We start from the raw sequence: 26,596 nt of genomic DNA, 5'->3' as shown, positions 1-26,596 counted from the left end.
TTATATAGATTTCACCTAAGCATTTGACAATAGTGCTCATATTATACTTTTTTTTAATAAAAGAAAATATGTGAAGTAGACTACAATCCCATTTAGTGGATTTTAAGCTGCCTAAAGGCTAAGAATTATTATTGATGATTGATGTCAACTTTGACTATATCTAGTGGAGTTCCCCAGGAATCTCTATAGATTAACACTAAGACTTTTGGAGTGCTCCATAGAAATGTGTAAAACATTAACAGAAGGTAATTAAATACAAGACAATAAGGAGGCATTAGCAATTGGGACCCTCAAATCAGGCTTTTTAGGTAAAGTGGTACTTGAGATGTATATTAAAGGAAATGAGAGGGAAGAACATTTCAAGCAGGAAGATGACTAGTGAGAACAGACAAGAGAAGAAAATAAAGTGGGTGAGGAACTAAGAAATCAGTTTGACTGGACTATAGCATACAGAAATGCATAATGAGATTGGAAAGATAGACTGGGATAACAGATTTTGAAGGGCTTAGAAAATCCAACCAAGAAAAAAATTGTATATGGTGCAAAGCTAGGAGAAAAAGACAAATGACAAAGCAAATATCCCCAAAGATCTTGGCAAACTAAAAGTATTGTACCAAATTTAATAGGAAAATATTAAATAGACATAAATATAAATTCTTAGATCCTGATTAAAAAATGTATCAACTTCATAAGTCCAAATTGATGAAGGTGTGGCTAATGTACAGCTCAACTTAACGAACAAAAAAGACTTGATGTTTTAAAGAATTAAAGCTGAATGTGAGTCAGCAGTGTACTATGACCATTAAAATAGCTTATGTGATCTTAGCTTGAAATAAGGGTGATTCAGGATCCAAGATTAAGTTGGTGAAAGTCCTTCTATTATCTGCTCTTACTAGATTACATTGGCACTATATTTTACATATAATATTTATAAATTAGAGAATGTCTGATTTGAAAGTCATTGGATGGCTACATGTATATTAGTTAAAGGGAATATTATATATCAAAGTCATATTTAACTTTGTAAATAAACAGAAGACTAAGGGGGCAAACCATAGATATGTTTAATCAGTTAGAGGGTTTTAGAAGAAAAATTAGACTTGTCCTCTTTGACCTTAGAGGGCAGTACTCAAAACTCAAAGCAATGAATAGAAGTTATAGAGGCAAAATGATTGCAAAGAAAACATCCCCAAAACTATAGATTTATGAAGTGCAGTAGATTATTTCAGGATGTAGTTGTTTCTCCTTCATTTGAGGATTGCAAGCAAAATTGCATGAATACTTTCTGGGTAAGTTGTAGAGTAGGATCTTGTTCAGGTATTGGTTGGATCAGATGACCTTAGAGAGTCCTTCTAATTCTGAGATTTTATGATTCCAAAATCTTGGTTTGTGTAGAAGTGGTTTGAAGAAAAGTGATGAAAGGAAATATAGCTTGAGACTGGACTTGTCTTCTCTGCCTTTAAAGATTCTTTCCCTTAAGTTTTAAGTTAAAAATTGGAAACACAGCAATGGATCATACATGAGGCCCCATTCATTATTATCCCTTAAAAATCTTATATACATCTGAATGAGAAGGACTCTTCTTAATGTGGCCTCCAAAGATTGCTTCCCCATGTAGCCAATCATATAATGACTTGACAGTTACCTTTTTAATCTTCTTGGATATATTAATTACTCCATAATTTGAAAATTCTTATTCTCCTTTGACTCATTCAATGAATATTTGCTAGAGACTTATTTCAGGTTCTAACTTTTTAAAAGATTTGACTTTTTCATATATTTCCCTAGATTAACAGATGGATATCCTTCTCCTTGAAGCCCAATTTCCCATTTTAAAGATACTTCTAGTTATCTGGTCATTGGCAAAACTGTGGCAGTTACATATGTAGATCAAAGAATATTTCATACCTTTAACTTTATAGACTAATTATTTCAATAGTGTTACCATTACTTAAGATGCTTTTTAAATTTATCTTTTGGAATTGTATTTAAAATTTCTTTATAATCAACTCATGAACTCATTTTCATTATTTAATCATCAGACTTAATTATTTTTAATTTTATTGATATATATTACTTTTGTAAAACTTATTTTCAGCTATATCCATTCCTTTTTCTTACCCAAGAATTTTTTAAAAATAGGAGAAAAGAAATTCCTTAAAACTAATATGTAAAGAGTCTAACAATATATTCAATGTTTTATTTTCATGTTTCAAATCTGCAAAGAAGAAAGGGAAGTAATGCTATCTTTACTTCAGTACAAGGTTGATTATTATGTTACAAAATGTTCAGTTTGTAAAATAATTCTTGATCTTTCTATTTACATTGTCATAGTGATTTTTTTCCTGGCTCTGCCTATTTCACTTTACATCAGGCTTACCATGCTTCTCTACATAGTTCATATTCATTGCTTTTTATGACAGAATATTCCATTATAGGCACATAGAACAATTTCTTTTTTGACTCCCTAGTCAATATACATCTTATTTGTTTCACATTCTTGGTGGTTATAAGAAATGCTGCTGTAAGCATTTTGGTGTATATAAGAACTTTCTTTCTATCTTTGATCAATGTGAATGTCTGTCAGTGAGATATCTGATGCATTGATCACTTCATTTACCATATGTGGCGTTGGATAACTTTGGGTTATTTTCAAATTTTATCCTTGAAAGAAAGATATTTTGCATCAATTAAGCTGTTCAAAAATTCACATAGGTTCTGAAAGCAATCATAGATTTTGTAGAAAACTAGAGATAGCTTTTATTTAGCAGCAAAGGCTATTGCAGTATTTGTTTGAATATTTCTAAAATACTCAAATACTATGCCAGATGTGGGGGTGAAATGAAATAGTTCTTCTTATTAAGATAAAATAAATTCAGACTTTTTTGGGAGGTAGCATTGGAAAATAACCACTAAAACTTTTCTATTTCTCTTCTCTTATTATCCATTTCTTTTTTTCAATTTAACCCCTATAGCTCAATTTTTGTGGCCAACAATATCTTTTGCTTTCCAAGTTTTTGTGGGTCAGATCACTCACAGTGGAACACATTGCACTTTGAACCTGGCTTAGTGATATCATTTTGGTCTTCTTTGATAATGTAGGATAACAAAAGCATGCTTTCCCATCTCCTGCTTAAATTTAGATAATTAGCAAAACACATCAAACTCTTTGTGTGGCATTTGCCCAACATGTAAATGCTCACATTTAAAATTTCAATTGATTCTTTAGCTTGTTCTGATTAGCTCCAATGCACTACCAACTATAAAAGATGTAAATGAAAATAATAATAAACAATTTCAGAGGCAGCGATAGATTACAGTAGAAGAAGCATCAGGCCTAGAATCAGGAAGATATACTGAATTAAAATCTGGCCTCAGCCACTTATTGTGACCCTAAGTAAATCCTTTAACCCCCTCCCTTTTTTTCTTTCTCCTCATTTGTAAAATGAATTTGAGAAGGACAGGGAGAGCCACTCTAATATCTTTGTCAGGAAATTCCAAAAGGCATCATGAAGAATCAAATACATTGAAAAACAAATGATACAAAAATGGAACTCAATGCCCAAAATTATGACCAAACTTAGCTTTGAATAGAATATGAGGGACAATGGATATTATACCATACACATATTATCAGACTTGGTTGATATATTACTTAGTTTACATACTGTTGTAAGTGATAATTCTTTGGGAGGAACAGAAATCTATTTGGAAATATAGGCAATATAAAGTCAAAAGATATCAATTTTAAAAATTGAGGTGAAAGACACTAGATAATTTCTAAGATCCTTTCTATCTTTATTATTCTGCTGTTCCAACTGTGAGATAGGAGATTCTATTCATTACTCAGTGTACTGGGCTATTTAAATGGCAACTTAATGTAAGTTACAACTTAGATAATATCTGCAAAGTACATTTTTTTTTGTAAAGAAGGTACAATGTAGTTATATAAATCTTCATTTATTGTAAAAGGTTTCTTATGGGCTATTGAGTAGGGGAATAAAAACCACGGACTATCTGAATTATCCTATATAAAAGAACATTCTGTGTTGTAGCTGATTACTCTAGATTTTGATTGTAGAATATGCTGGGGAGAAGACTATCTTTCCCTCTTTTTGTTCTTTTTTTTTCTTAGTCTGAGAATAAAGTGAGATCTCTGTCCTTTAGAGCTTGTTATGCCCTTTTACATATGCAAAAAATAATAGATTCATTTTAAAGTTGGTAGGACACTTTGCTAGGATTTCTCATCTATATCACCTATTCCCTTTACTTTTCTACTTTTCATTCCCACCATCTTTCTACCTCTTGGACTAAGCAAACTAACAAAATCAAAACTCTGGTCATTTCAGATACTGGAAGAACATGGTAAGCTGGCTAATTTTGCACAGACATAAAAAAAAATCCACATCTGCTGCAGTTTTGTGTTGCATAATTGATTTAATCTCTAATTTTAGAGGAACGCTGAACTCTTTTTTTGCTGGACTCTGCATACATTTCTCTAGGGCAAAAACTGTCCTACTTTTCCCTCCCTGGTATCTGTTTAATGCTAGGCCATTTTTTTTCTAAGACTGTAAACTACCCTCCGTGAAATAAATGAAATCACAGTTGGAATACAGCTTACTGTACAGACTTATCACCACAAGATAAGGGCTACACCACACGCATTTGCTTTAACGTCCCCCCTCCTTTCTGTTTCCCTTCTTTCTGCTCTAGCAACATCTTCATATTGGCTGAAAGAATAAGTCAATGGTTCTACTGATAGCATAAATGCTATTACCTATACAGAGGGGCAGCGGGACTTAGTGGGTTAGGCAATATGTTGGAAATTCTTAGGTTGTGAGTTCTAATCCTTGTTATCTCCTATTCACTCGCTGTGTGATGCTAGCCAGATTCATGTAATATCTCTCTTTCCCTCTCCTCCATCCCTGCAATCCCGTGGATTAAAATGCTGACCTTCCTGACTAAACCATGCCCTTAAGGGATGGCCTATAGAGGTTTGGAGGCTCTCCAAAACCATGCAATGAGATTGAGTATTTACAAATAACTGATGGAGGATTTATTGATTACCTTAGTTTAGTAGAAGTTGTCTGGCAATAATTTTGTAATTGTAATTTCTCTACATCCAATGAATGGCCTCAATAAAGTGACTACTCACATATATTAGGAACCTCTCAAGATTTCCATTAGACTTGAAAGCCTTGTAAAAGGGTTCATTTATAACCTTTTGTTGTAAGATGTGATTCTCTGAGAGAAGCAGAAAAATCTAGTGGAAATTTAAGCAATATAAAATCAAAAGATATGAATTTTAAAAAAATCAAATTGAGGGGGAAAGACTAGAAAATCTCTAGGATAATTTATACTTTTCTTATTCTGTTGTTCCCATTATGAAATAGAAGACTTTATAGTAAAATATTTAAATTGCAACTTAGATGATAGGATGAAATACATTTTTAATGTAAAGAAAGTACAATGTAGCTATGTAAGTCTATAGTTATTCTCAAATTTATTTTTAATTTTTCAATAGTCAAAAAGCCAGGAAGGTAGCATGTTTGCAGCACGTTGTATATGCTGACTATTTCTTTCTCTCCTCTTACTGCATCCCCTTCTTATCCTCTATTTCTTCATCATAGGATGCATAATTTCAATGAAAGCATGTCTAAACCATCAAGTACAAAAGAATAGGGAAAAATCTCCAGAAGGAAGTAATCCTCCTTGGACTTTTTCTTGCTGCCAGTCTTGGCAAAGATGTGAATTTTTCAGCTAAATCTGATAAAATGTCCTATTCCTACCTGTAAAATGGCGGATGGTTATTGTTAATTTCTGTCAGGGAGTTGGTATTAATGGATTGTGCTTATACCAATTTATATTGTTTTTATATACTTATATTTCCATCGATTAGTGCAACACCTGGCTCACAGTAGACGCTTAAAAACCCTTGTTGAATGAATGAGTCATTGTTAGGCTTGGAAATGAACACACTCCTTAAAGGATATGGTATTTGGCTACTTGGCAGGATATGTTTTAGCAGTTCAGAATTATCATTCACATAATGTAAAAAGTCATACTTTGCACCTGTAGGACAATGTCTAATGTATTAAGTTTGGCATTTGCAAAATAACTCCAACTTCATGACTATATTTATGTGAGACCATTGGGAGAACTATATATGCCTTCCCCATATTGTAGTTTTTGTTTCTATCAAGGAAGAGATGATAAAAATATAATAAGTGGAAATGACTCAAATTCAGTAAATCTGGGGATATTCTCTGCAGAAACAAAGGCATTTTATAATTGAGGACAAAAAAGTAGGCCCATATAGGGTCTTCTTCTACTCAAAAGAATATTGGCATATTTACATATATTGGGTATATGTATGTATGCAAACACATATTAAGTATTATAAAATGTATAAAAATAACATCTGTACATTATTGCTTATATATGCTGACATATGTGTATGTTTGTATATTTATACATATGTATACACATATATACACCCTCTATATACACACAGACACACATAATAATATAATAACTAAGTTAAAATATTTCTTAGTAAATATTCTTAACAAGCTAATTTATTATATGATTATATGTGTCTGCATCATTTATATACAAATATGTTAAACATGAATAATGTTATATAATATGCATGTGCATATAATTTAGAGGTGTATTATTAGTAACTCATCTATATAATCTAATATGTTCACTTGCATTTGCTTTCTTTAAAGTCTAACATAATCCTTAATGGTCATTTAACTGGAAAGCTTTTTTTTTTTTTTAAACAGGTACTTTTTCTGAGCCCTTACAGAAAGGGCAAAAACTTTTGATCCAGCTTCAAGTTTCTGAGGGAATCTACTGTGATCGTTTGGATGGAATTAATGTTGCTTCAGGAACTATTGGTATGGATATATGTTCCTATCTTTTAAAATTAAGTAAATAAAATGTAAAAAAGTACCAAGGGATACTTGAATAAAGAGCTGGTTTTGAAATCAGAATGTTCACTGCCCCTCACACTTACGAGTTATGTAATCTTGGACAAGCCACTTTCAATCTTTCAATCTCCCAGGCAAGTCTTTAAAATTATTAATCTGGTGCTGATCTTTGGTGGTAGTAGCAGTTGCTATGCATCATTCATTTGGATTAAAATCAAATCAATTCAAATATACACAAGCTGCACTCACATACTTGTGGGTGTGAGAGGCTTGCTGTGAATCTGCTCTTATATGTGCTTAAAAGAGAATTTTGGATGGATTTTTCTTAGTTGTGAAATCTTTCTAATTGATCATATCCCAGTGAAACAGACTGGGCAGCCAATCTTTAAATCTGCTGATGTTATAATGATAGATATGACTAAAAAGATGTCATAGAAGAAAACACAAGCTAAAATGGCTTTTCAGTCATATAAATTGTGTCTTAGAATAATTCAGTAGATAAAAAACATTTATTGCCCTAGAAGGTTCAAAAGTCTAATAGAGAAGAAAATGCAGAGAAAGAAGCTGAAAAGCTGAGGAGTGGAGGAAGGGAAGAAAGAGTGGGTACTATGTGTAGAGGAATGATAAAATCCTGTAGCCAGGTAGGAAGTAATAAGGTATCTGCCTGGGCTTCCTCATAAAACAGGGCTAGCCACTCTCCAATCAAAGGGCATGATCTGTATAGAGGTTTTTGGTAGTACTTTGTACATTCTAGATTCTCAATTAAGTCTCAGAAATGCCCTCTTTGGGGCATTTCTCATTTTCATTAAAATAATGAGAAACAATGATATTTATTAGATTGGTGAAGTTTATTCAGTTAGTATCATCACCAACCTTTTAATTTTCAACAAAAACTTACTGTGCCAGGTATATAGGGATAGAAAGATGATAAGATGTAGTCTTAAATATCCCACAATTGAGTTTCTCTCAAGTTTTTGTGATAGTAGAATGAAATGAACAAAGAAATAATAGGGCTTTTTTCCTCCTGTCATGCTGGGTCCATAATTATCTACCATGAAGCAAATAAAATTGCAACATAAATGATAGATTTAGCTTCTCTTAATCTTCATTAATAAGGATGTTCAAAGAAATGCTGCATTAATTGATTAAGAGAAATGTTGGACTAATTCTGGATTAAATGGCAAACGTTTTTCAATTTTGCTTGCAAAAAGCAAAAGCTTTTTTTGCTGCTTTAAATTTCCAAAATATATTAGTACACTTTCATGCACCTTGAAGACCAATTCTCATTATGTAAAACCCATAGATATAGAAAATGTATGAGATCCCCAATTGATAATTGGTTGAAGGATATTAACAATTTTCATATGATGAAATTAAAGCCATTTATGGTTATGTGAAAAAATGCTCTAAATCACTATTGATTAAAGAAATGCAGATGAAAACAACTCTGAGAGACCATCTCACACCTCTTGGATTGGCTAAGATGACAAGAAAAGATAATGATAAATGTTGGAGGGGATGTGGAAAAACTGGGATACTGATGCCTTGTTGATGGAGTTGTCAAACAATCCCACCATTCTGGAGAGCGATTTGGAACTATGCCCAAACGTCTATCAAACTGTGTATACCCTTTGACCCAACAGTGCCATTATTGGGTCTGTATCCCAAGAAAATCATAAAGGGGGAAAAGAACCCAAATGTGCAAAAATGTTTGTAGCAGCTTTTTTTGTGGTAGCAAAGAATTGGAAAAGGAGTGGATGTCCATCAATTGGGGAATGGCTGAACAAGCTGTGGTACATGAAAGTAACAGAATATTATTGTTCCATAAAATGATGAACAAGCTGATTATAGAAGGGCCTGGAAAGATTTATGTGAACAGATGCTGAGTGAAACAAGCAAAATCAAGAATACATTGTACACAATAATGGCAAGAATGTGCGATGATCAACTGAACAATTCAATTTTTTTCAATGGTTCAATGATCTAAAGCAAACCCAATAGACTTTGGCCAGAAAATGCCATCTGCATCCAGAAAAAAATCTAAGGAGACTCGATGTAAATCGACACTGCAATGTTCACTTGTTTTTTTCTGGTTTTTTTTTAATCTCTCCCATGTTTTTTCCCTTTTTCTCTGATTTTTTCTCTCCCAATGTGTATCATAAAGCAATTGCATTAAAAATAAATAAACTTACTAAAATAAAAATAAATAAATAAGTGTATGAGACTGAAAAAATCTGCAATAACCAGGCTATATTCAAGATGTCCTTGTCTCTCCTCTTTTCTCTCATTTCTCTTCTCATTTCCCTCCAGTTTTTCCTTTTTATCTCTCCTCCTTTTTAATTTCTCTTTTTCTTTCCATTTTCTTTTCTCTTACTTCTGTATTTGCTCTTCTTTACTTCTTCCTTTGCCATTAAAAAATAATATCAAGTTTTAAAAATTTTTTTCTCATAAATCAACAGTGAAGAAAAACCTCTTATCATTTAGTGTGCCATTCATTTAGGTTCTAGTTCATTGAGGTTTTCCTATACTTGCTAATTAGTAAACATTCTTTAAGTACTTGTATTATGCAGATGTTGGAGGAGACAGAGAGCGGACTAATTATACAAATAAGTTTTTTTGGCCTTCTTTCTCTTGGGAAAGTTATTGCTGAGAAATGTGAGTTCTGGAGAATTGGGAATTATATTTAAAATGGAGCTTGGCTTTATGTTTATAACGAAAGAAAGACCTGAAGGAATATAGCTGGACTACATCAAGCAAATCTCAGTTAAGACTTTAACCCTTTTGTCTGAAGAGAATCATATTCTGAAACCAAGTACCTAAAGACATTTTCTTTGATAAGTCTAACAGGACAAAAAAAGTGATGTGAATTACTGGAAACAAAAAACAATGGCATTAAATCCTTTTTTTTCTAGAAGAGAAAATGCATTCCACCCTAGCCCTGCCCCAACTCCATGCACACTAAATAATATAAAACATCAAAGAAACAAATTATAGATTAAGAGCAGCGATTTCAGAGGGATTCTAGTAGGCAATTCTTAAAATATGATTGTATTTTTCTTTACAGATTTTACTGCCTTCCTTAACCACTTTGACTTCCTTTTAAGAACCAAATAAAATCCTCTTTTACTGGAAACCTTTCCCAATCCTTCTTAATTCTAGTGCCTTCCCTATTATTTCTTATTTGTCCTGTATGCCATTTGGTTTGTATATATTTGTATATTTTCTCCCTCATTAAATTGTAAGCTCCTTAAGGACAGGAATTGTCATTTGCCTCCTTTTTATATCCCCGCTGTTTAGCACAGTGCCTGATACATAGTAGGTTTTTAAAAAATGTTTATGAACTGATTGATTATAGATTTATTTCTAAACCTTACATAATCTTTATACAATGTTTCACTTTCCTTACATGGCCCACAGCTTATCAATATCATTGCCACTTGAGTACACATGGTACAATATAAAGATATTTAGAGCATCACATTGATCTTATCAGATTACATGTAAAAATTTAAATATCTGTAATAAAGGCTTTTTTAAAACCATTACCTTTTTTGCATTTTATCCTCTGTAGTTATCTTTTTTTGCTATGCTTATTAATTTTCTGTGTCTTCTACTTGCTCCAGGGGTTTATGGAAAGGTGCAGCTTCATAGTGCATACCCCAGAAAAGCCTGGACACGTCTTGGAGCTGACATTGCATCAGGAAATGAGAGGTGAGAGATCAGTTAGTTTGGTCAGTATGTATGCTTGCTATTAATAATGCTTCACCTTAAAGTGTTATTTCAATGCAAAGTTAATTATTAAATGAAGTCACCTTCAGAAACATTTATTTATGAAAGATTAGTAACTTAGAATTTGAAGGAATTTCTTCAGAGACATGCATTTTAGAATTATATAATAAAACCTTACCAATTCAGACTAAATGGGGAGGTGCCAGTCTGTCTGAATAATTGAAAAGTATGAATCATAGACAAATCTAAAGGAAATTAATTGTATTACTTAGAAACACATAGGGTTATTTGAACTAGGCTAAAACTGTTAGTAAAAAAATTCTTAGAGGGCTTGTTTGAATGAAAATACAAATGCTTTATATTTACCAAATTAATTTTAGATATAATTATGCTCCCAAACTTATTTTTTGGATCTTATTTTCATTATTTGTAAAATGAGAGTATTTGACTCAATGATCTCTGAAATCTTTCCATTTCTCAACTTATTGTACTAGTTGAAAACTATTTATTCTTTAAGTAGCATAGACGTTTTCCTACAATTTTATTTATAATAAGGGTTTGCTAAGCAAGTCTTTTCTCTTTGAGTCTTCCATTTTTACCCTAGTATTAGTTTTACTTAGTGACAACTCAGAATTCATGTTATTTCCTATTTCAGGGATTTTTTTTGGTGGAGACTAATATTTGGTTAGAAAAGTTTTCACTTGAACTTTTATAAATGTCATACCTACAGAATCAACCAGAGAAATGAGAAAAAGACATTCTGTAACAAAACAAATTTTCTTTGGTGGTACTATCAGTAGAAATGGGAAAATTTGAAAAAAGGGTCACTTTGTTTTGCAAACATAATTTCCATTTTAAACATCTTGAGGTAAGATGCTGTTGTAATCTCTAGGTAGTAATATCTGAAAGTTACTGTAAACACAAGACTAAAGCTCAAAGAAGATATAAGGATTGGAGATAATAAAATTAAATAAATTAATTAACAAACATTTATTAATCACCTACAACATATCAGACACTGTGATAAGCACTGATTGTATAGAAAGAAGCAAAATATAATCCTTGACTTCAAGGAGTTTACAATCTAATAATGAGGAAGACAATATGGAAATAGATATATGCAAACAAGCTGTATATGAGATAAAGAGGATATAATTAACAGAAAAAATGGCATTATAATTCAGAAAGATTGGTGAAACTTTTAGTAAAAGATGAGATTTTAGTTGGAACTTAAAGAAAGCTAGGGCAGTGGAGCAGAGGAAGAGAGTGTTCCAAGTGTGAGGGACAGGCAGAGAAGATTTCTGGAGTTGAGAAATGAAATGTCTTGTTTGTGGAATGGTCAGAAGGCCAGTGTTATTGGAAGAAAGGGTATGTATTAGAAAATAAAGTGTAAGAAGCTGGAAAAGTAGGCGAAGGCTAGGTTAAAAAAAGCTTTGAATACCAAACTGAGCATTTTGTATCTGCTCCTGGGGATGATTGAAAGCCATTGGAGTTTGTTGGTGATAGTGATATCCTGATCAGATTTATGCTTTAGAAAAATCACTTTAGTAACTGAATGAAAAATAGATTGGAGTAGAGAAAAACTTGAGGCATGGAGATCCACCAGCAGTCCACTACAGTAGTCTAGCTATGAGGTGACAAGATTACCAAAATGTGGCAGAATCAGAAAAGAGAAAGTTTTCTGAGAGATGTTGCAAAGATAAAATTGATGGGCCTTGGCAATAGATTTAATATGGAGGTAAGTAATGGGGAATAGAGAATGACTCCAAAGACAGGAGACCAAGGGACTGAGAAAAAGTGTTTCTCTCTACAGTAAAAAGAAAGGTAGAAAGCATGGGGGTGGGATGGGGTGGTGTTAATGAGAAAAATAATGAACTCCATTGTGAACATGTTAAGTTTATGATGTCTCCTGGACAACATTGTTTGATATCATGCTATTGGAGATTTGTGATCTGAGATCAGCAGAAAGATTGGGACAGATTAAGTAGATTCGAGAATTGTCAGCCTATCATCAATCTCCCTATGTTCTGAATTATTGCACTTAGTATCTTTATCAATAACTATTGCATTGTATTTCTGCTTGACTTTTTTTGTGTATAAAGGTAGACCTTAATACTTAGTTATATTATAGGCTGCTAGAGGTCAGGATCTATGTGTGTGTGTGTGTGTGTGTGTGTGTGTGTGTGTGTGTGTGTGTGTATTCTCTTAAATGTTTATCATAGAAACAAAAACTCAAGCATCTGCCAATTAAAGAAATAGATAATAACCAAATCCTCCTAAACAACACCCAAAACAAAACAAATAAAAAAAAAGTAACTAAATGAAAATTTATGTCAAACTGATTTTTTCATGTAAAGAAGAATTTTATAATAATAATGATCAGAAACATTATATAAATAAGAGCTATATAAATGTTTATTATGATGATGATGTGCCAGAGAACTGTGTTAAATGCTTTACAATTATTATTTTATTTATTCTTCACCACAACCTTTGGAGGTAGGTGATAAATTATTCCTATTTTATAGATGAGAAAACTGAGGCAAATAGATTAAGCAACTTTCCCAAAGTAATATGGCTTATGTATGTGTATATGGTGGCAGATTTGAACATCAGTTCTTCCTGATTCCAGGTCCAGTTCTCTATTCATTGTACCACCTACCTGACCATTCAGGTCTTTGACTACCTCTAGATATATTGGTATAAGACAGTTACCACTGTTTCTTGTATAGAAGAATGTTGTTCCACTTTGAATGAAAGTGTAAGGAGGGACTAAGCACTGAAGTAATTAGTATTGTCTTAAGCAATTGAAAATATAAATTTTATAAGGTTTGAGATTATGTCTTATTTGAAGTGGACATTTAGCACTGTGCTTTTTACATTACATTTACTAAGTGTTTCTATTGATGTTATTCAATAAATTTAAATAAAATTGGCAATTGGCTACAGAAGAAAAATACTAAATCTCTTGTAAAGTCATAAGTCATTCATCCCCTAACCATCTTTTTCTTATGAGAAAAAAAAAAGTCCTATGCCTAGAATAGCCTAAAGCCTGGGGTTATATGCAGCCATTATCATTTAGCTTTAGCAGAATTTTAGTTCAGTTAACAAGACAGTTTAAATTGTGTGTTTATATGTATAAATATATGCATATATTTATACATATATATGTCTCATACATGGTTTTAAAAGAGTTTTAAAGGTGATTTAGGAAGCATATAATTATGCTGCCTTTATAGTTTAGAGATATATTTTCCTTCAGCTGTGAAATGTATTAATGGCAAGAGAATGGAAAATGTGCAGATATTTTGTTTATCCCTTTAAAAAGTTATCTTTCAGGAGAGTTCCATTGTGATTATTCATATTTTCCTTCCCTTCTTTTCCCATCTGGTTCCCATTTTTGGTTACGATTATGGTCACAAACAACTCTTCGTCTTTCTAGTTTTATATTCAGAACAATTGAGGTCTCTTCTTTCTCCTGTATAATGCTCATTAACATCAATCAAAGATACTGCATACATCAAGGACTGGAACAATCATTAAGCCAGGATTCTTTGAAATGGGGAAGGTAGAAACAGGGGAAGTGAGAATAGAACCAGGTGACATGGACATCATGATATGAGAGTAAAACAAAAACTAATATTTAGAGGGTACAGTTTTACTACCACTGGGATGGAAATTTTGTATAACATCTTGTGTGAGAAGTTGTGTTACATAACCCTAGACTTCAATCAGGAGATGTACACTCTTCTTTAGAAAAGAGAGCTCCTTCATGGTCTGGCTATCACCAAACCAAAACAGACTATCTGATGCCAGAAGCTCTCTTTTAACCATCTTTTTTAAGTATGGTAACTACCTTCAACTCAATCATAAAGTGTGATGTCATCTATAAAGATCTGTTTGCCAATATCATATTGTAGCCAAGTATTGCTCTCTGGTTGCCGAAGGAAATTAGATTGGTGTTAACATATGGGGGTGCAGAGGATCTTTAAGTATATGCTGACTTAAGACCAGTCCGAATAAAAGTACACACATTAAAGGAAAAAAATAATGATATGTCCTTTTTTGGACTGCCTATAGAATATAAATTCCATGATGGTGGAAACTGTTTCATTTCTGTTTTTATATTCCTAATTCCTGGAGCTATTGTGTCTGGTCAATAGCAGATGACTCAAAAATATCTATTGATGGATCTCCATGGAATGATTAACAGTATCTCTCCTCAAATTTTTCATGGCCCTTAGTCTGGACTTCCTTGGCTTTTTCACTTTGAATAATAAAATCATAAACTTTAGAGACAGAAGGGTCTTTAAAATTCATCTAATTCATTTCCTATGTTCTTAATTATATCAATTTGATCAAATCACCTAATCTATCTGAGTTTAAAGTTACTCATTGATGAAATGAATATCAAACTTATACTACTTATCTTGTAAGGTATATTATGGAGAAAGCACTTTATAAACCTGAGCAGCCAGATGGTCCAGTGGCTTAGAGAGTCAGGAAATAGAATAGTCAAATCTTGTTTCAGACACTTGCTAGCCAAGTGATCCTAGGATTTAATCCTATGTTCTCTGGCTCCAAATTCAGTGCTTTTTTCATACAGCATCTTTTACTTAATGTTATGGTGATTTATGCATAGGTTGTAGCTTCCTCCTCCCTTTGGAATTAAAAACTATGTGAAGGCAGATATTTTATTGTGTCCAGCACAGTGCCCTTCACATAGTTGGTTTAGTAAATGCTTGTTTATTCACTTGACTTCTCTGTCCAGTGCCTCTTCTTCACAACTTCTAATCAAGTTATTTTTATGAATTCCTTAAAGTACTTCCCTGTAAAGAAAAATGAATTCCCAAGACTCATATTTCCCAAACACTGCTTCATTAACCAGGCAAAAGCATAGACCAAGGGATTTCCAATATATTATTGCCCAGGGTGAGAAACTCCCTCTTTCCTCTGTTTTGAGATAATCTTTATCCCTAAGTGCTGAACAGAGATTTAAGGGCAAGGACTTTGTGACCAACTATTCCTTAAATAGAAAGCACATTGAATGTAGGACCAACTTGAAGAGAAGAATCAGAAAAACAAATGCACATAGTCTATTACTTCTCTCATTTCTGTAATACTCATCCATGATCATAGATTTCAAGCTAAAAGGCTTAGAGGCTTTTGGGCTCAGAATCCTCTCTTTAAAGATGGGAAGTTAAGGGTAAAAGACTAAATGATTTCTCCAGGGTCACATGGCTAGCAAGTGGTTGAAACAAGATTTGAAAAATTCAAGCTTTTGCCAGTCCAGTAATCAGGCTACTTCCAGATTTGTGATTTTGGACAACTTGACCAAGTTTCATTTCAGTGGCTTGGTAGGGAGATCAATGCATTAAGCCTCAGAGAATCTGGTTTTGAGTCCCAGGACTACTATGTACTCTATGACTTTTAAACTTTCTGAACTTCAGTTTCCTTATCTGTAATAAGAGAGAGTTGAGCTAAATAATCTTTGAAAGGAAAGGAAAATGGAACAAACATTTATTAAGTACCTTTTATGTGCCATGAAGTGTACTTTAAAATATTTGCTCAATTGATGTCTGAAATTCACTCCAGTTTTATATAGATCTTATAAAAATTTTTATATACATATCACTATGACAGATATCAAAAAGGTATAAGACAGTGTGTGGTAAGGCTTCTTAAACTTTTTCCACTCATAACCCTTTTTCTCCTGAGAAATTTTTATGCAACCTCAGGTATTTAGGTGTGTAAAATGGGTATACAAATCAAACACATACTGTTAATACATCATAAAGAAATCTATTTTAAAGCAATTCTTTAGTATACATCTAATTTTGATTAGTTGGTTTCCTTTGATCTCAAAGAGGATCAAAATGACATCACAATATTAGAGCCAAATTACAATGTATCTGACAGTGGCTGATCAAACCAATACGAGATCAGAATGTTCTGCCACAGTTTGGACACAAAGATTTCCTATGAACATTTGGGGTGGTTTCTTTAATCTTGCATTTCTTTTGGGATAATTCAATTCTTCTTTGTTTATAGAGCACAGTACCTTCTCTGAAGGTAAATGTTGGTACATGGTACCTTCTCTGAAGGTACATGGCACACCATGTTGGGTGGTCCTGTGCCACTATCTCCCATGTCATTTAGTCAATTCTAAAGTTCTTGAGAGATATTTTGAGAGTATTCTTATATTATTTTTTCTGACCACCTTGTAAGAACTTGCCCTGTGTGGGGGCTCCATTAAAAAAAATGTTGTTGACAAGAGTACATTTGACATTCAAACAATATAGCCAGCCCAATGGAATTGTGCCCTCTGCAGTACCATTTATTAAAGATAAAAGCACATTTGCATACTAATGAGGTGTATAAACTTGTTTATGTTTACATAAAGAATTAAATCTTGGTGGAATATTTGATACCTTTTACTGCTAAATTTTTCACAACCTTGACATTTAGTTATGCAACCCCATATGGGGTAATGAGCTGCAGTTTTAGAACCTTTGGTGTAAGGCATCAATAGAGAGATACTTAGAACATTCTTAATTATAGCAGTCTGGTTCAAATCACCTGATCTCTCTCTCTTTCTCTCTCTCTCTCTCCCTCTTTCTCTCTTTATTCTCTCTCTCTCTCTGAGTTTAAAGTTAGTTATTGATAAAATGAGGATCAACTTTATACCACTTACCTTATAAAGTATATTATTATAAAGGAATAATATTAGCTTCACTTTGTAAAGCTAAGTAGCAAGGTGGTGCAGTGACTTAGAGAGCCTGGAAATAGAGTGGTCAAATCATGTTTAAGACACTTTGCCAGCAAAATGACCCTTGGTGAGACACTTAGCCTCTTTTATACTCAGCTTTCTCATCAAGTGGGCTCTAAAGTCCTTTACAATTCTGAATCTGTGATCTGGGCTGAATATTGTAGAAATGAGTAAAACCTTTAAATAACAAGATTCTTAAGTTCTGGGAAGATTTCAAATATTATTTCTTAGATTATGGTATTTATTTAGTTTTTTTTTTTTACCTTTTTGGAAGATCTATGATTTCCTTATTCACTTCACCTATGAGATCAATACATTTTGCTTGCATACAGATTACATGCTCAGCAAAATTGGATTTTACATCTCTTCAAATCACATATTTTGCATAACGTAAGGTTTAATTAAGATTTTTTTCCATTCATTTATCCACTCTTCTAACAGATTTTCCTTTACTTTGATATATTTTTATGGCAATTAGTTGTTTTCTCTTTTTCTTTTGAGAGATTTAACACCATGGATTCAATTTTTATTGTTCTGCTAATTATTTCTTCACTACAAGTCACACATTTTGCTATAGATTCCCTTCTAACTTTCATTTTCAAGATTCTTAGTTCTCTCTTGAACCACTTATGACCATTTTATCATGTCTCTAGGCTCTCTTGATAATCCCAAAGGTTCTCTGCCTCATCAGCTGTTGGTTCTATTTTCTTTCCTCTTTTTAGGTAGAAGAATTTGGTGCCATTTACATATCTCAATAATCATCTTCCCTTTTGTTTTAATATCTTCACTATTGATTTATATATGAATATATTATAGATTTTCTTTTGTTTTTGTTTTTTACTGATTTCCTTCTGAGATTTCTGTGAGTTTCAGACTTTCCCCTGAATTTTATCTTTGAGTTACTTTCTGATTCCTTTCCCTTTGATGGTGGATGTCTTGGGACCTGAATCTCAAGGTTGACTCAGACTTGTTTTGTGTAGGAATTCACTTTTCAATGACCTCAGTTCATACTCTAAGGCTTTAAGTTGGAAAGGACTAGTCATAGATGAATACCAGTTTTCTTTTCTTCAGAGCTAGTATAGCATCTTGATTCTCTGTTCTATTCTATCTTTTCTTTAATTCAGATGTAAGATGGTATAAGTCAATATACTTATTGACTTATAATAATAATAATTATTATAATATTAGAGATAATAATAACAGATAAGAGAAGAGGGCATATAAAAGACGTCACAAAGATAGCCCACTTGAGTGATGATTAGATAAGGAGATAGGTGAAGAAGAGAATAAGCAGTTAATAATGACATCTATTTGACAAGCCCAGGAAATTAGGAAGATGGTGATATGTGTTCCAGTTTTTAAACTGTGAGTTGCAACTGGGGCCCACAAACCTCTGAAGAGATAGATTTCAGGGAGTCTGTGAATTTCAATGCGAAAAAAAATCATTACTTTTTGTTTAAAAACCAACCTCTAACTGAACTTTAGCATTTCCATAAATCATTTTAAAGATCATCATTTTGATGATCTTTAAGGGTTCTGTAAGTTCACTAAACTGCCAAAGGGTACATTCTAATTTTTTTTTTAAAGAAACTTTATAGTACATGCTCTTACTTTGTAAACTCCAGTGGGTTATATATCTCCCATTTCTACACATCTAGTCCCAGATATCTTCTGAGCTTCATTCCAATATTCCCAATTGCCTATAAAAAATTGGATGTCCTATGGCAACTAAGTGGTATAGTGTGTAGAGCACCAGCCCTGAAGTCAGGAGGACTTGAGTTCAAATCTTGTCTAAGATACTTAACAATTCCTAGCTGTGTGACCCTGGGCAAGTTACTTAGCCCCAGTTGCCCCAGCCATATATGATGTCCTAAAGACATCTCAAACTCACTATGTCCAAAAATTGAATTTTCCTCTTAGTCCCCAAGGTTTGTAATTTTGGCATTATTCTCAACTCTTTACTCTCTTTCATCCTAAATATCCAATTACTTACCAAATTTTCATGTCTCTGTCTCTCCAGCATTTCACAAACCTCACAAAACATAAAATCTTTTCTGTTCACACAACCTCTATCTAAATTCAAGCCTTGTTTAGTCATTTCAGTTGTGTCCAACTCTTGGCGACTCCATTTGGGGTTTCTTAGCAAAGATATTAGAGTGGTTTGCTATTTCCATATCCAAATTATTTGACAGATGAAGAAACTGAGCCAACCATGATTAGTAGAGTTACTTAGGGTCACATAGCTAGTAATTATTTGAGGTCAGATTTGAATTCAAAAAGATGAATTTTCCTGATTCCAGGCTTATACTATATACTATGCCACCTAACTTCCCCCAATTATTAAAAAAAAACCCTAATTAACAAAAACATTTAGTATTTCTCCCAATTCTCCCCTACTACTGAAAAAAGAAAATAAAAACAAAACCCTCTTAGCAGATATATATACTTTACCAAAACAAATCTCTATATTGGTTATATTCAAAACTGTATGTCTCATTTTGCATATTGAATCTATCGCTTCTTATTTAGGTAGCATTCTTTATTATCAATGCTCTGAAATCATGGTTAATCATTGAATTAATCAGAAATCTAACATCTTTTAAATTGCATTCTTTAAAAAGCTCATTCTTTAAAAAAACAACACAATGATGTTATTTGAATTCCCCGCCTTAAGTTGTTCACTGCACCTTATAAGTCCATTCTACATCCTGCTGCTGTCAAAGTAATTTTTCTTAAGCACAGATCAGACCATGTGATTTCCCTACTCATTTAACCCCAGTGGCTTTCTATTGCTTTTAGAACAAAATTTAACTTTATTTTGCTTTTAAAGCCTTTCACAACTTGGCTGTAACCTATTTTTTCCAGTCTCATTATATAATCCTCCCCTCCAGTATTTTTCTATCTAGCCAAAATGGCCTTCACAGTTTTCCTCACATCTGACACTTCATCTCTAGTCTTCATATCTTTGTACTGATTATGCCACATGCCTTAAATGTATTACTTTCTTACCTCTGCTTGATAGAATCCCTTATTCTCTTTAAAATGAAGCTCAAGTACCATCTTTTGCCTTAAGTCTTTCATAATTTCCTTGTCTGCTTATTTCCTATCTGTTTAACTACATGATGCTGGAAAAAGAAATGACAAACTCTTCCAGTATATTTACCAAAAAAACCACAAATGGATTATGGAAGAGTTAGACATAATTAAACATGACCAAACAACAACCAACTACTTGGTATTTAAGTATTTTACATGTATTTGTATTTATTCACTTTATACTGATGCTGCATATACATATATACATATTTATGTATGCATGTATGTTTTGTCTCCTACATTAGAATACAAGCTTCTTGTAATTAGGTATCCAACCATTCTTTGTACTTTATCTCCAGTGCCTAGCAGAATATCTGACATATATTAGGCACTTAATAAATGCATGTTGATTGATTAATTCCATTCCACTCCTTATGATTCTATAGGATTCTAGTGGAGGATGCAGTTGATTGGAGACCAGAAGACAAGATTGTACTGAGTTCTTCATCTTATGAACCTCATGAAGCAGAAATCCTCACTATAAAGGAAGTTATAGGTCAAAGTGTTAGAATTCATGAATATCTCAACCACCGACACCTTGGTAAGGACTTTGACAATGAAGAAATTGATGAACCTTTGTGAATTGATGACCCTATTGCTTGCTGAAAGGATTATGTAGTCTAAGAAGTTATATTACAGATTGATCTCAGAATTCTATGAATTCTAATCTTAGCTCTGCTATCAAGTCATATGAAGATTCATTATCTGAGTTGATAAGTGCCATTACTTCTCTGGCAGTGATGAAAGTCATAAGAACTAAATGTTGAAGATGTTAAGAGATCATCTAGCCCAATTATTTTATTTCAAAGAGGAGAAGAATAATGCATAATGGGATTAAATAATTTCCCTAGTCACATAAATCATAAATAGAAGGTAAACATTTTTAATACTCTACATTTGTATAATGCTATATATTTTTCAAATCCTGCAAAATATATTTTCTCATTTGAGTCTCATAATAACTCTGTGATTTAGACAAAATAAGTAATATTTTACTTATGATTGAATGGAAAAGGTGAAGAATTTATAGATTAAGCACATATTGATCAGAGACTATTAGGTAAATTGATTGAAGCCTTAAGGCCTCAGATTCAGCCTCTTCGGAGTCCCGAGGTTTTAGATAAGGCCTGGACTACATTCCATTGTCCAAAGAAGGAATTAAAAAGTATAAGTGGCCGAAGAAGCTATACATCACCTTATCTACTGCATTCCCCTGACCAAATAGAGGAATACAGACTTATATGACCAATTACACCATATAGAGGGTGGGATTTGGGGGGTTCTTTGTCTGAAATGTATGAAAACTGTGAACATTTTCAAGGGAGTGGCTCTCTGTCCTGCTGTGTGCTTTGGCTTGCAGACCAGGATGGGAGTCTGCTTCTCGAGATTCTAATAAATAATTCTGCTTTCTATGAGTAATCTTTGAGTAGTCAATTTGGGTAGGTTTTTTTGTCCCAAACACGGTGAAATAGACCAAAGGGCGATTAAATGATTTGTCCAAATTTAAACATCTAGACTTCAAACCTGGATTTTTTATGCTTAATGAAAGGCATTTCCCATGTTGCTGTTAATTTTACTATCTATTTCTTACAGTTATATTAGAGAAGTAAATATTAGTATTTTTAATAATGGCAAGCTAACAAACAGGGAAAAAAAACCTTCCTTAAACCAAAATCTTTTTCCAAGTTCAAATATCAGTTCTGCAGCCTAACCAGAATTCATTTCCAATCTTTAGTTTTACAATTCATTTCTTTGGGCAGTGAATCATAAATAGAAAGTTTGTTATAAATTGTTACTTACTTTTCATCATTATGGAACTGATTCTTGTGAAATATGCTTGTACAAAGAACATTTTGTTTGTTGACCACTGAAAATGTGAATGCATTTTATTATAAAATGAATGAATTTAATATTGTTCAATAAACATTTATTGAAATAACTACAAAAGAAAGCAAATCCATACCAAGTGCTATGAGAAATTTGAAGAGAAATGTTGAATCACTCCATAAAAGGCGATCAATCAGCAAGCATTCATTAAGCACTCATATAGGAAATAATGTGTTAAGTATCAAGGGAATTGTCATTCAGCCTTCATTTAGAAGAGGACCCATGACATCACAGGGTAAGGACATTACCTTGTTAATTAACATTGCTTGTTAATTAGATGTGAGTAAGAGATCCTTAAAGTTGGCAACTTCAGTCACTCTGCTAGAATCATCAAAGGTATCTTCTATGTTTGACCATTCTAAGTGCTCCATATCATCTGCTAAAATCATCTTTATAGTCATTGGAACAGATTGTTCTCATCTGCTCATTCTGAGGGAAGAAGTCTTTACATGCTTGAGGCAGATACCCCTCCCACACCCTCACCTAACTCACCAATAGGTTTGAGACTGTTGATTACGCTCAACTCAGTTTAATCCATACACTGTCATAGTTGTGCTACCTTGATTCATTTTCTTAAGTTCAAATCTGGTCTCCTATATTTACTGTCTGTGTGATCTTGGACAAGTCACTTAACTTGTTTGTTAAAGTTTATCTTTGCCAAGCAAAACCCAATCAGAGTCACACAGAGTTGCACACAACTGAAAGGACTCAACAACATCTAGGAAAAGAAAACAAAAGCTATCTTTGCTTCTCAGGGACTAGCATTCTACTGAAGAAAAAATATGCATGTAACAAAAATACAAAATATATGCAGTATAAATTCAACAAAAAATTTATTGATGGGAGGAATGGCTAACAGCTGAGGAAATTAAGAAAGGCTTCAGAGAGACATTGATATTTGAGCTAAACCTTGGAGAAGGTGATTCCAACATGTGAGGAAGGCAGATCACTCCAGACATAAGATAGCAGCCCATGCAAAACCTTATGGATATAAAATGCCACTGAGAACTGTAAGTACACCAGAGCCTGAATTACACAAGAAGTAATGTGAAGTCAAGGCAGAGAAGTTAGAGCTCTCTAGTGAAGGGCTCTGAGTGCTCACAAAAGAATTTGTATTTTAGCCTAGAGATAATAAGACATTAGGCAATGAATGTTTTCACTACCTGATCATCCTTAATATCTTTAGTATTCTTGTGTGAATACAAATAAAAGGGGGAAAAAGTCTTTGATTCAGGAAAAGAAAAAGACAAGTATTAGGTACAGTGAATAATTACTATTTACTATTATCATCAGAAAGTAAAGAAGTGATAGAAACATTTCTCTTTGTGGAGAAAAAAAAAGAGAACTTGTTAACAGCAGATTACAATACCTTAAGCTGTTTCTCCAAATTCATAGTATGGAGGTTTTTTTGTTTGTTTTATTTTTATTTTTAAGCAAAGGGGGAGAACAGATAGTTGTATACCAAGTCCTATTCTTAAGTTCCCCTGTGTAATGAAAATTTGCCTATTAAGTCATCAAGCATTTATTAAGCAACTGCTATGTGCCAGGCACTAAGTGCTAAGGATACAAAGGAAGGTAAAAGTAATCCCTGCCTTTTAGGTGCTTATACTTTCATAAGGAGATACATCATGCAAGCAACATGCTTTGTTTCTACTTTGTAGAAACAAAGTATACATAGGAAAAATTGGAAGTGATCTCAGAGGGAGGATTAGGAAAAGTTTCTTATGGAAAATGAGTTGATAGGATTAAAGGAAGTCAGAGAAACCAAGAGACTGAGACAAGAAGGGAGAAATTTCTGGTAAAGGGAACCAGTCAGTGAAAACACATGAGGTTATGTCTTATGTGAGAAAAAAATAAAGAATCCAGAATAGCTGCAATTTAGCTTTGTAAAGACCTTGCTTGGGGAGCAATAGGTTCGCTGCTCTACTATATGCATGTGAGTATTCTGTTCTCTGTTCAAATTCAACTTTCTTTTTACAGTTAGAAATTATCTCAGTGTTGTTGCTGGCTTAGTTGATCTGGGATACCTCATTTCCATGAAAGTGGTCAGTTGACAATGTACCAACAAACTCTGATGTCTAGAGCTGATAAACTTAAGGAAGGAGGATGGGGACCCCACTAATTGGATAGCTCTGCCCTGGTTTCTGGACGCCAGTTGTCACTGACAGTACCTACCTTATTGAGAACAAATGAATTCTTGCTCTAACACTCACTCTGATCCCAAAGAGAGACAAGTGAGCAGCCTTTTCATTTCTCAGTTGATGCTTGTAGAGAATGCCCGAGGAAAAGAGAGCCTTAATGTGGGTAGAACTTCTGAGGGGGAGAAGTGTTTTCATTTGTCAGTTTCATTGGGTCCCTAGCTGGTGATTTCCGAAATGGACTTTAAAATTGTATTATCACCCCTTGTCCCCCTCTGCCACAGGAAGTTCCCATTCAATAGAAGATGGCAGGCACATTTCTCTGGCTGCTGAAGTGGGCCTCCTGACTCGAAATATTAAAATCCAGCCTGATGTTCCATGTGGTGGAAGAATGGTCGTGGGGTCCTTTCAAAAGCCCAATGGAGAAGAATTTTCAGGTATGTGATACTGCACTGGTTCAGTAATTCTAGTCACAGACTAGACTCTTACTGAGTAACAGAATTTTGAGTTTCCTCATCTGTTCAGTGATGAGGCTGGACTTCATCCAGATCAGCAATTCTCTGATTTCATTATCTTAATCTGTGTCCATTTATCAATTTTATGCTAAAGCAATATAGCTGGGAACAATAAGGACATGCATTTAGAAAAAAATATCATCCTTGAAAAGTACATTGGTGGAAAGAATATTGACTTTGAGTCAGAGGTTGTTTGTTATTTTTGAATCATTTCGGTTTGACTGATTGGGGTCATCTTGACAAAGATCCTGGAGTAGTTCGTCATTTCTTTTTCCAGATCATTTTATAAATGAGGAAATTAGGCAAACAGGGTTTAATGACTTGTCTAGGATCACACAGTTATCAAGTGTCTAAGCCTGGATTTGAACTCGCAAAGATGAGTATTCTTGACTCCAGGCCCAATACTCTATTCATTGTACTATCTAGCTGCTTTTGAGTCAGATGACCCGAGTCCTGTCTCTTTCATTAACTGCCTGTATAATGTAGGGTATCCTCTGACTCTCATTTTCCTTATTTGTAAAATGGAGATAATGCGAACCAATCCCTTTGACTCTATGAGCTTTGATTGGCTATGTTTTGCAGTTTCTTCAAACTTGCAGATAACTTAAACCCTGCATGGTTCCTTTGCATTCTGCAGTTTCCATTAGCCCTTCCAGGATCAATGATGGCAAGTTTATAGAGTCGGAAGTTTTTAAAATCTTTTCTTTCTTGAAGATTCTTTTGTTTAATGATTGATTTTGCTTATTTTTAGGCATACTTTTGGAAGTGTCTTTTCAGGTCACTGATGTAGAATATCATTTAATCTTTTGTTGTCTTTTAGTCATAAGTCATTGATTAGAAATCTCCGTACTAGAGGCTAGATTCTCACTCTGATGGTTTTTGGTGTGGGCCCAGGTAATGAGATCTTTAATGATGTGTAAGATATGATCCAAGGCCCATTCCTGTCCAAATAATCTACTTATATTAGGTTCATTGGGTGGTTGAGGCTAATCTTTGGTTTGCAGATGAGCAAGCTCTTGCTTAATTCAACCTAGAAAAACAATGATTGTTAAAAAAAAAAGAAAGAAAGAAAGAAAGAAAGAAAGAAAGAAAGAAAGAAAGAAAGAAAGAAAGAAAAGAAAAAAAAGAAAATATGATTGGGTACTTTGCAGTGTTCCTAAAACAGACCTTATATGCTGGGAAAAACTGGAATGACTATCATTGCAAAATTTTATTGTTTTCTTTTATGCTGTCTGATTAAATACCCACAAAATAGGATAAATGTTCTTTTTTTGTTATAATAGCTAGTATATAGAGAGAGCATTAAGGTTTTCAAAGAACTTTACAAATATTATCTCATTTCATTTCTACAACAATTCTATGAAGTAGAGCCTCATTTCATAAATAAAGAAAATGAGATTGAGTGAGATTACATAACTTGCTCAAAGTTGCATGGTCTATATGGAGCAGGGGCTGGATCTGAGTTCAGATCTTCCTGATTCCAAGTTCATTACTATAACCACTGTGCTATCTAATCATTTGTTA

General features: G+C 33.4%; 1 protein-coding gene across 1 annotated transcript in view; it reads left to right on the top strand.

Annotated features, from left to right (window-relative positions):
- Nucleotides 1-26,596, top strand: part of PKHD1 (PKHD1 ciliary IPT domain containing fibrocystin/polyductin) — a 621,489-nt gene that overhangs the window by 431,280 nt on the left and 163,613 nt on the right. Inside the window, 4 exon segments of the mRNA XM_051996694.1 lie at nt 6,792-6,905; nt 10,562-10,649; nt 20,919-21,073; nt 24,842-24,994. Coding sequence (XP_051852654.1) covers nt 6,792-6,905; nt 10,562-10,649; nt 20,919-21,073; nt 24,842-24,994 — 510 coding nt within the window.

Source organism: Antechinus flavipes, chromosome 4 (genome assembly GCF_016432865.1).
Source record: "Antechinus flavipes isolate AdamAnt ecotype Samford, QLD, Australia chromosome 4, AdamAnt_v2, whole genome shotgun sequence".
NCBI classification, from domain to species: Eukaryota; Metazoa; Chordata; class Mammalia; order Dasyuromorphia; family Dasyuridae; genus Antechinus; species Antechinus flavipes.
Note: the sequence above shows the minus strand (reverse complement) of the source record. Positions and strands in the feature narration are given on the sequence as shown.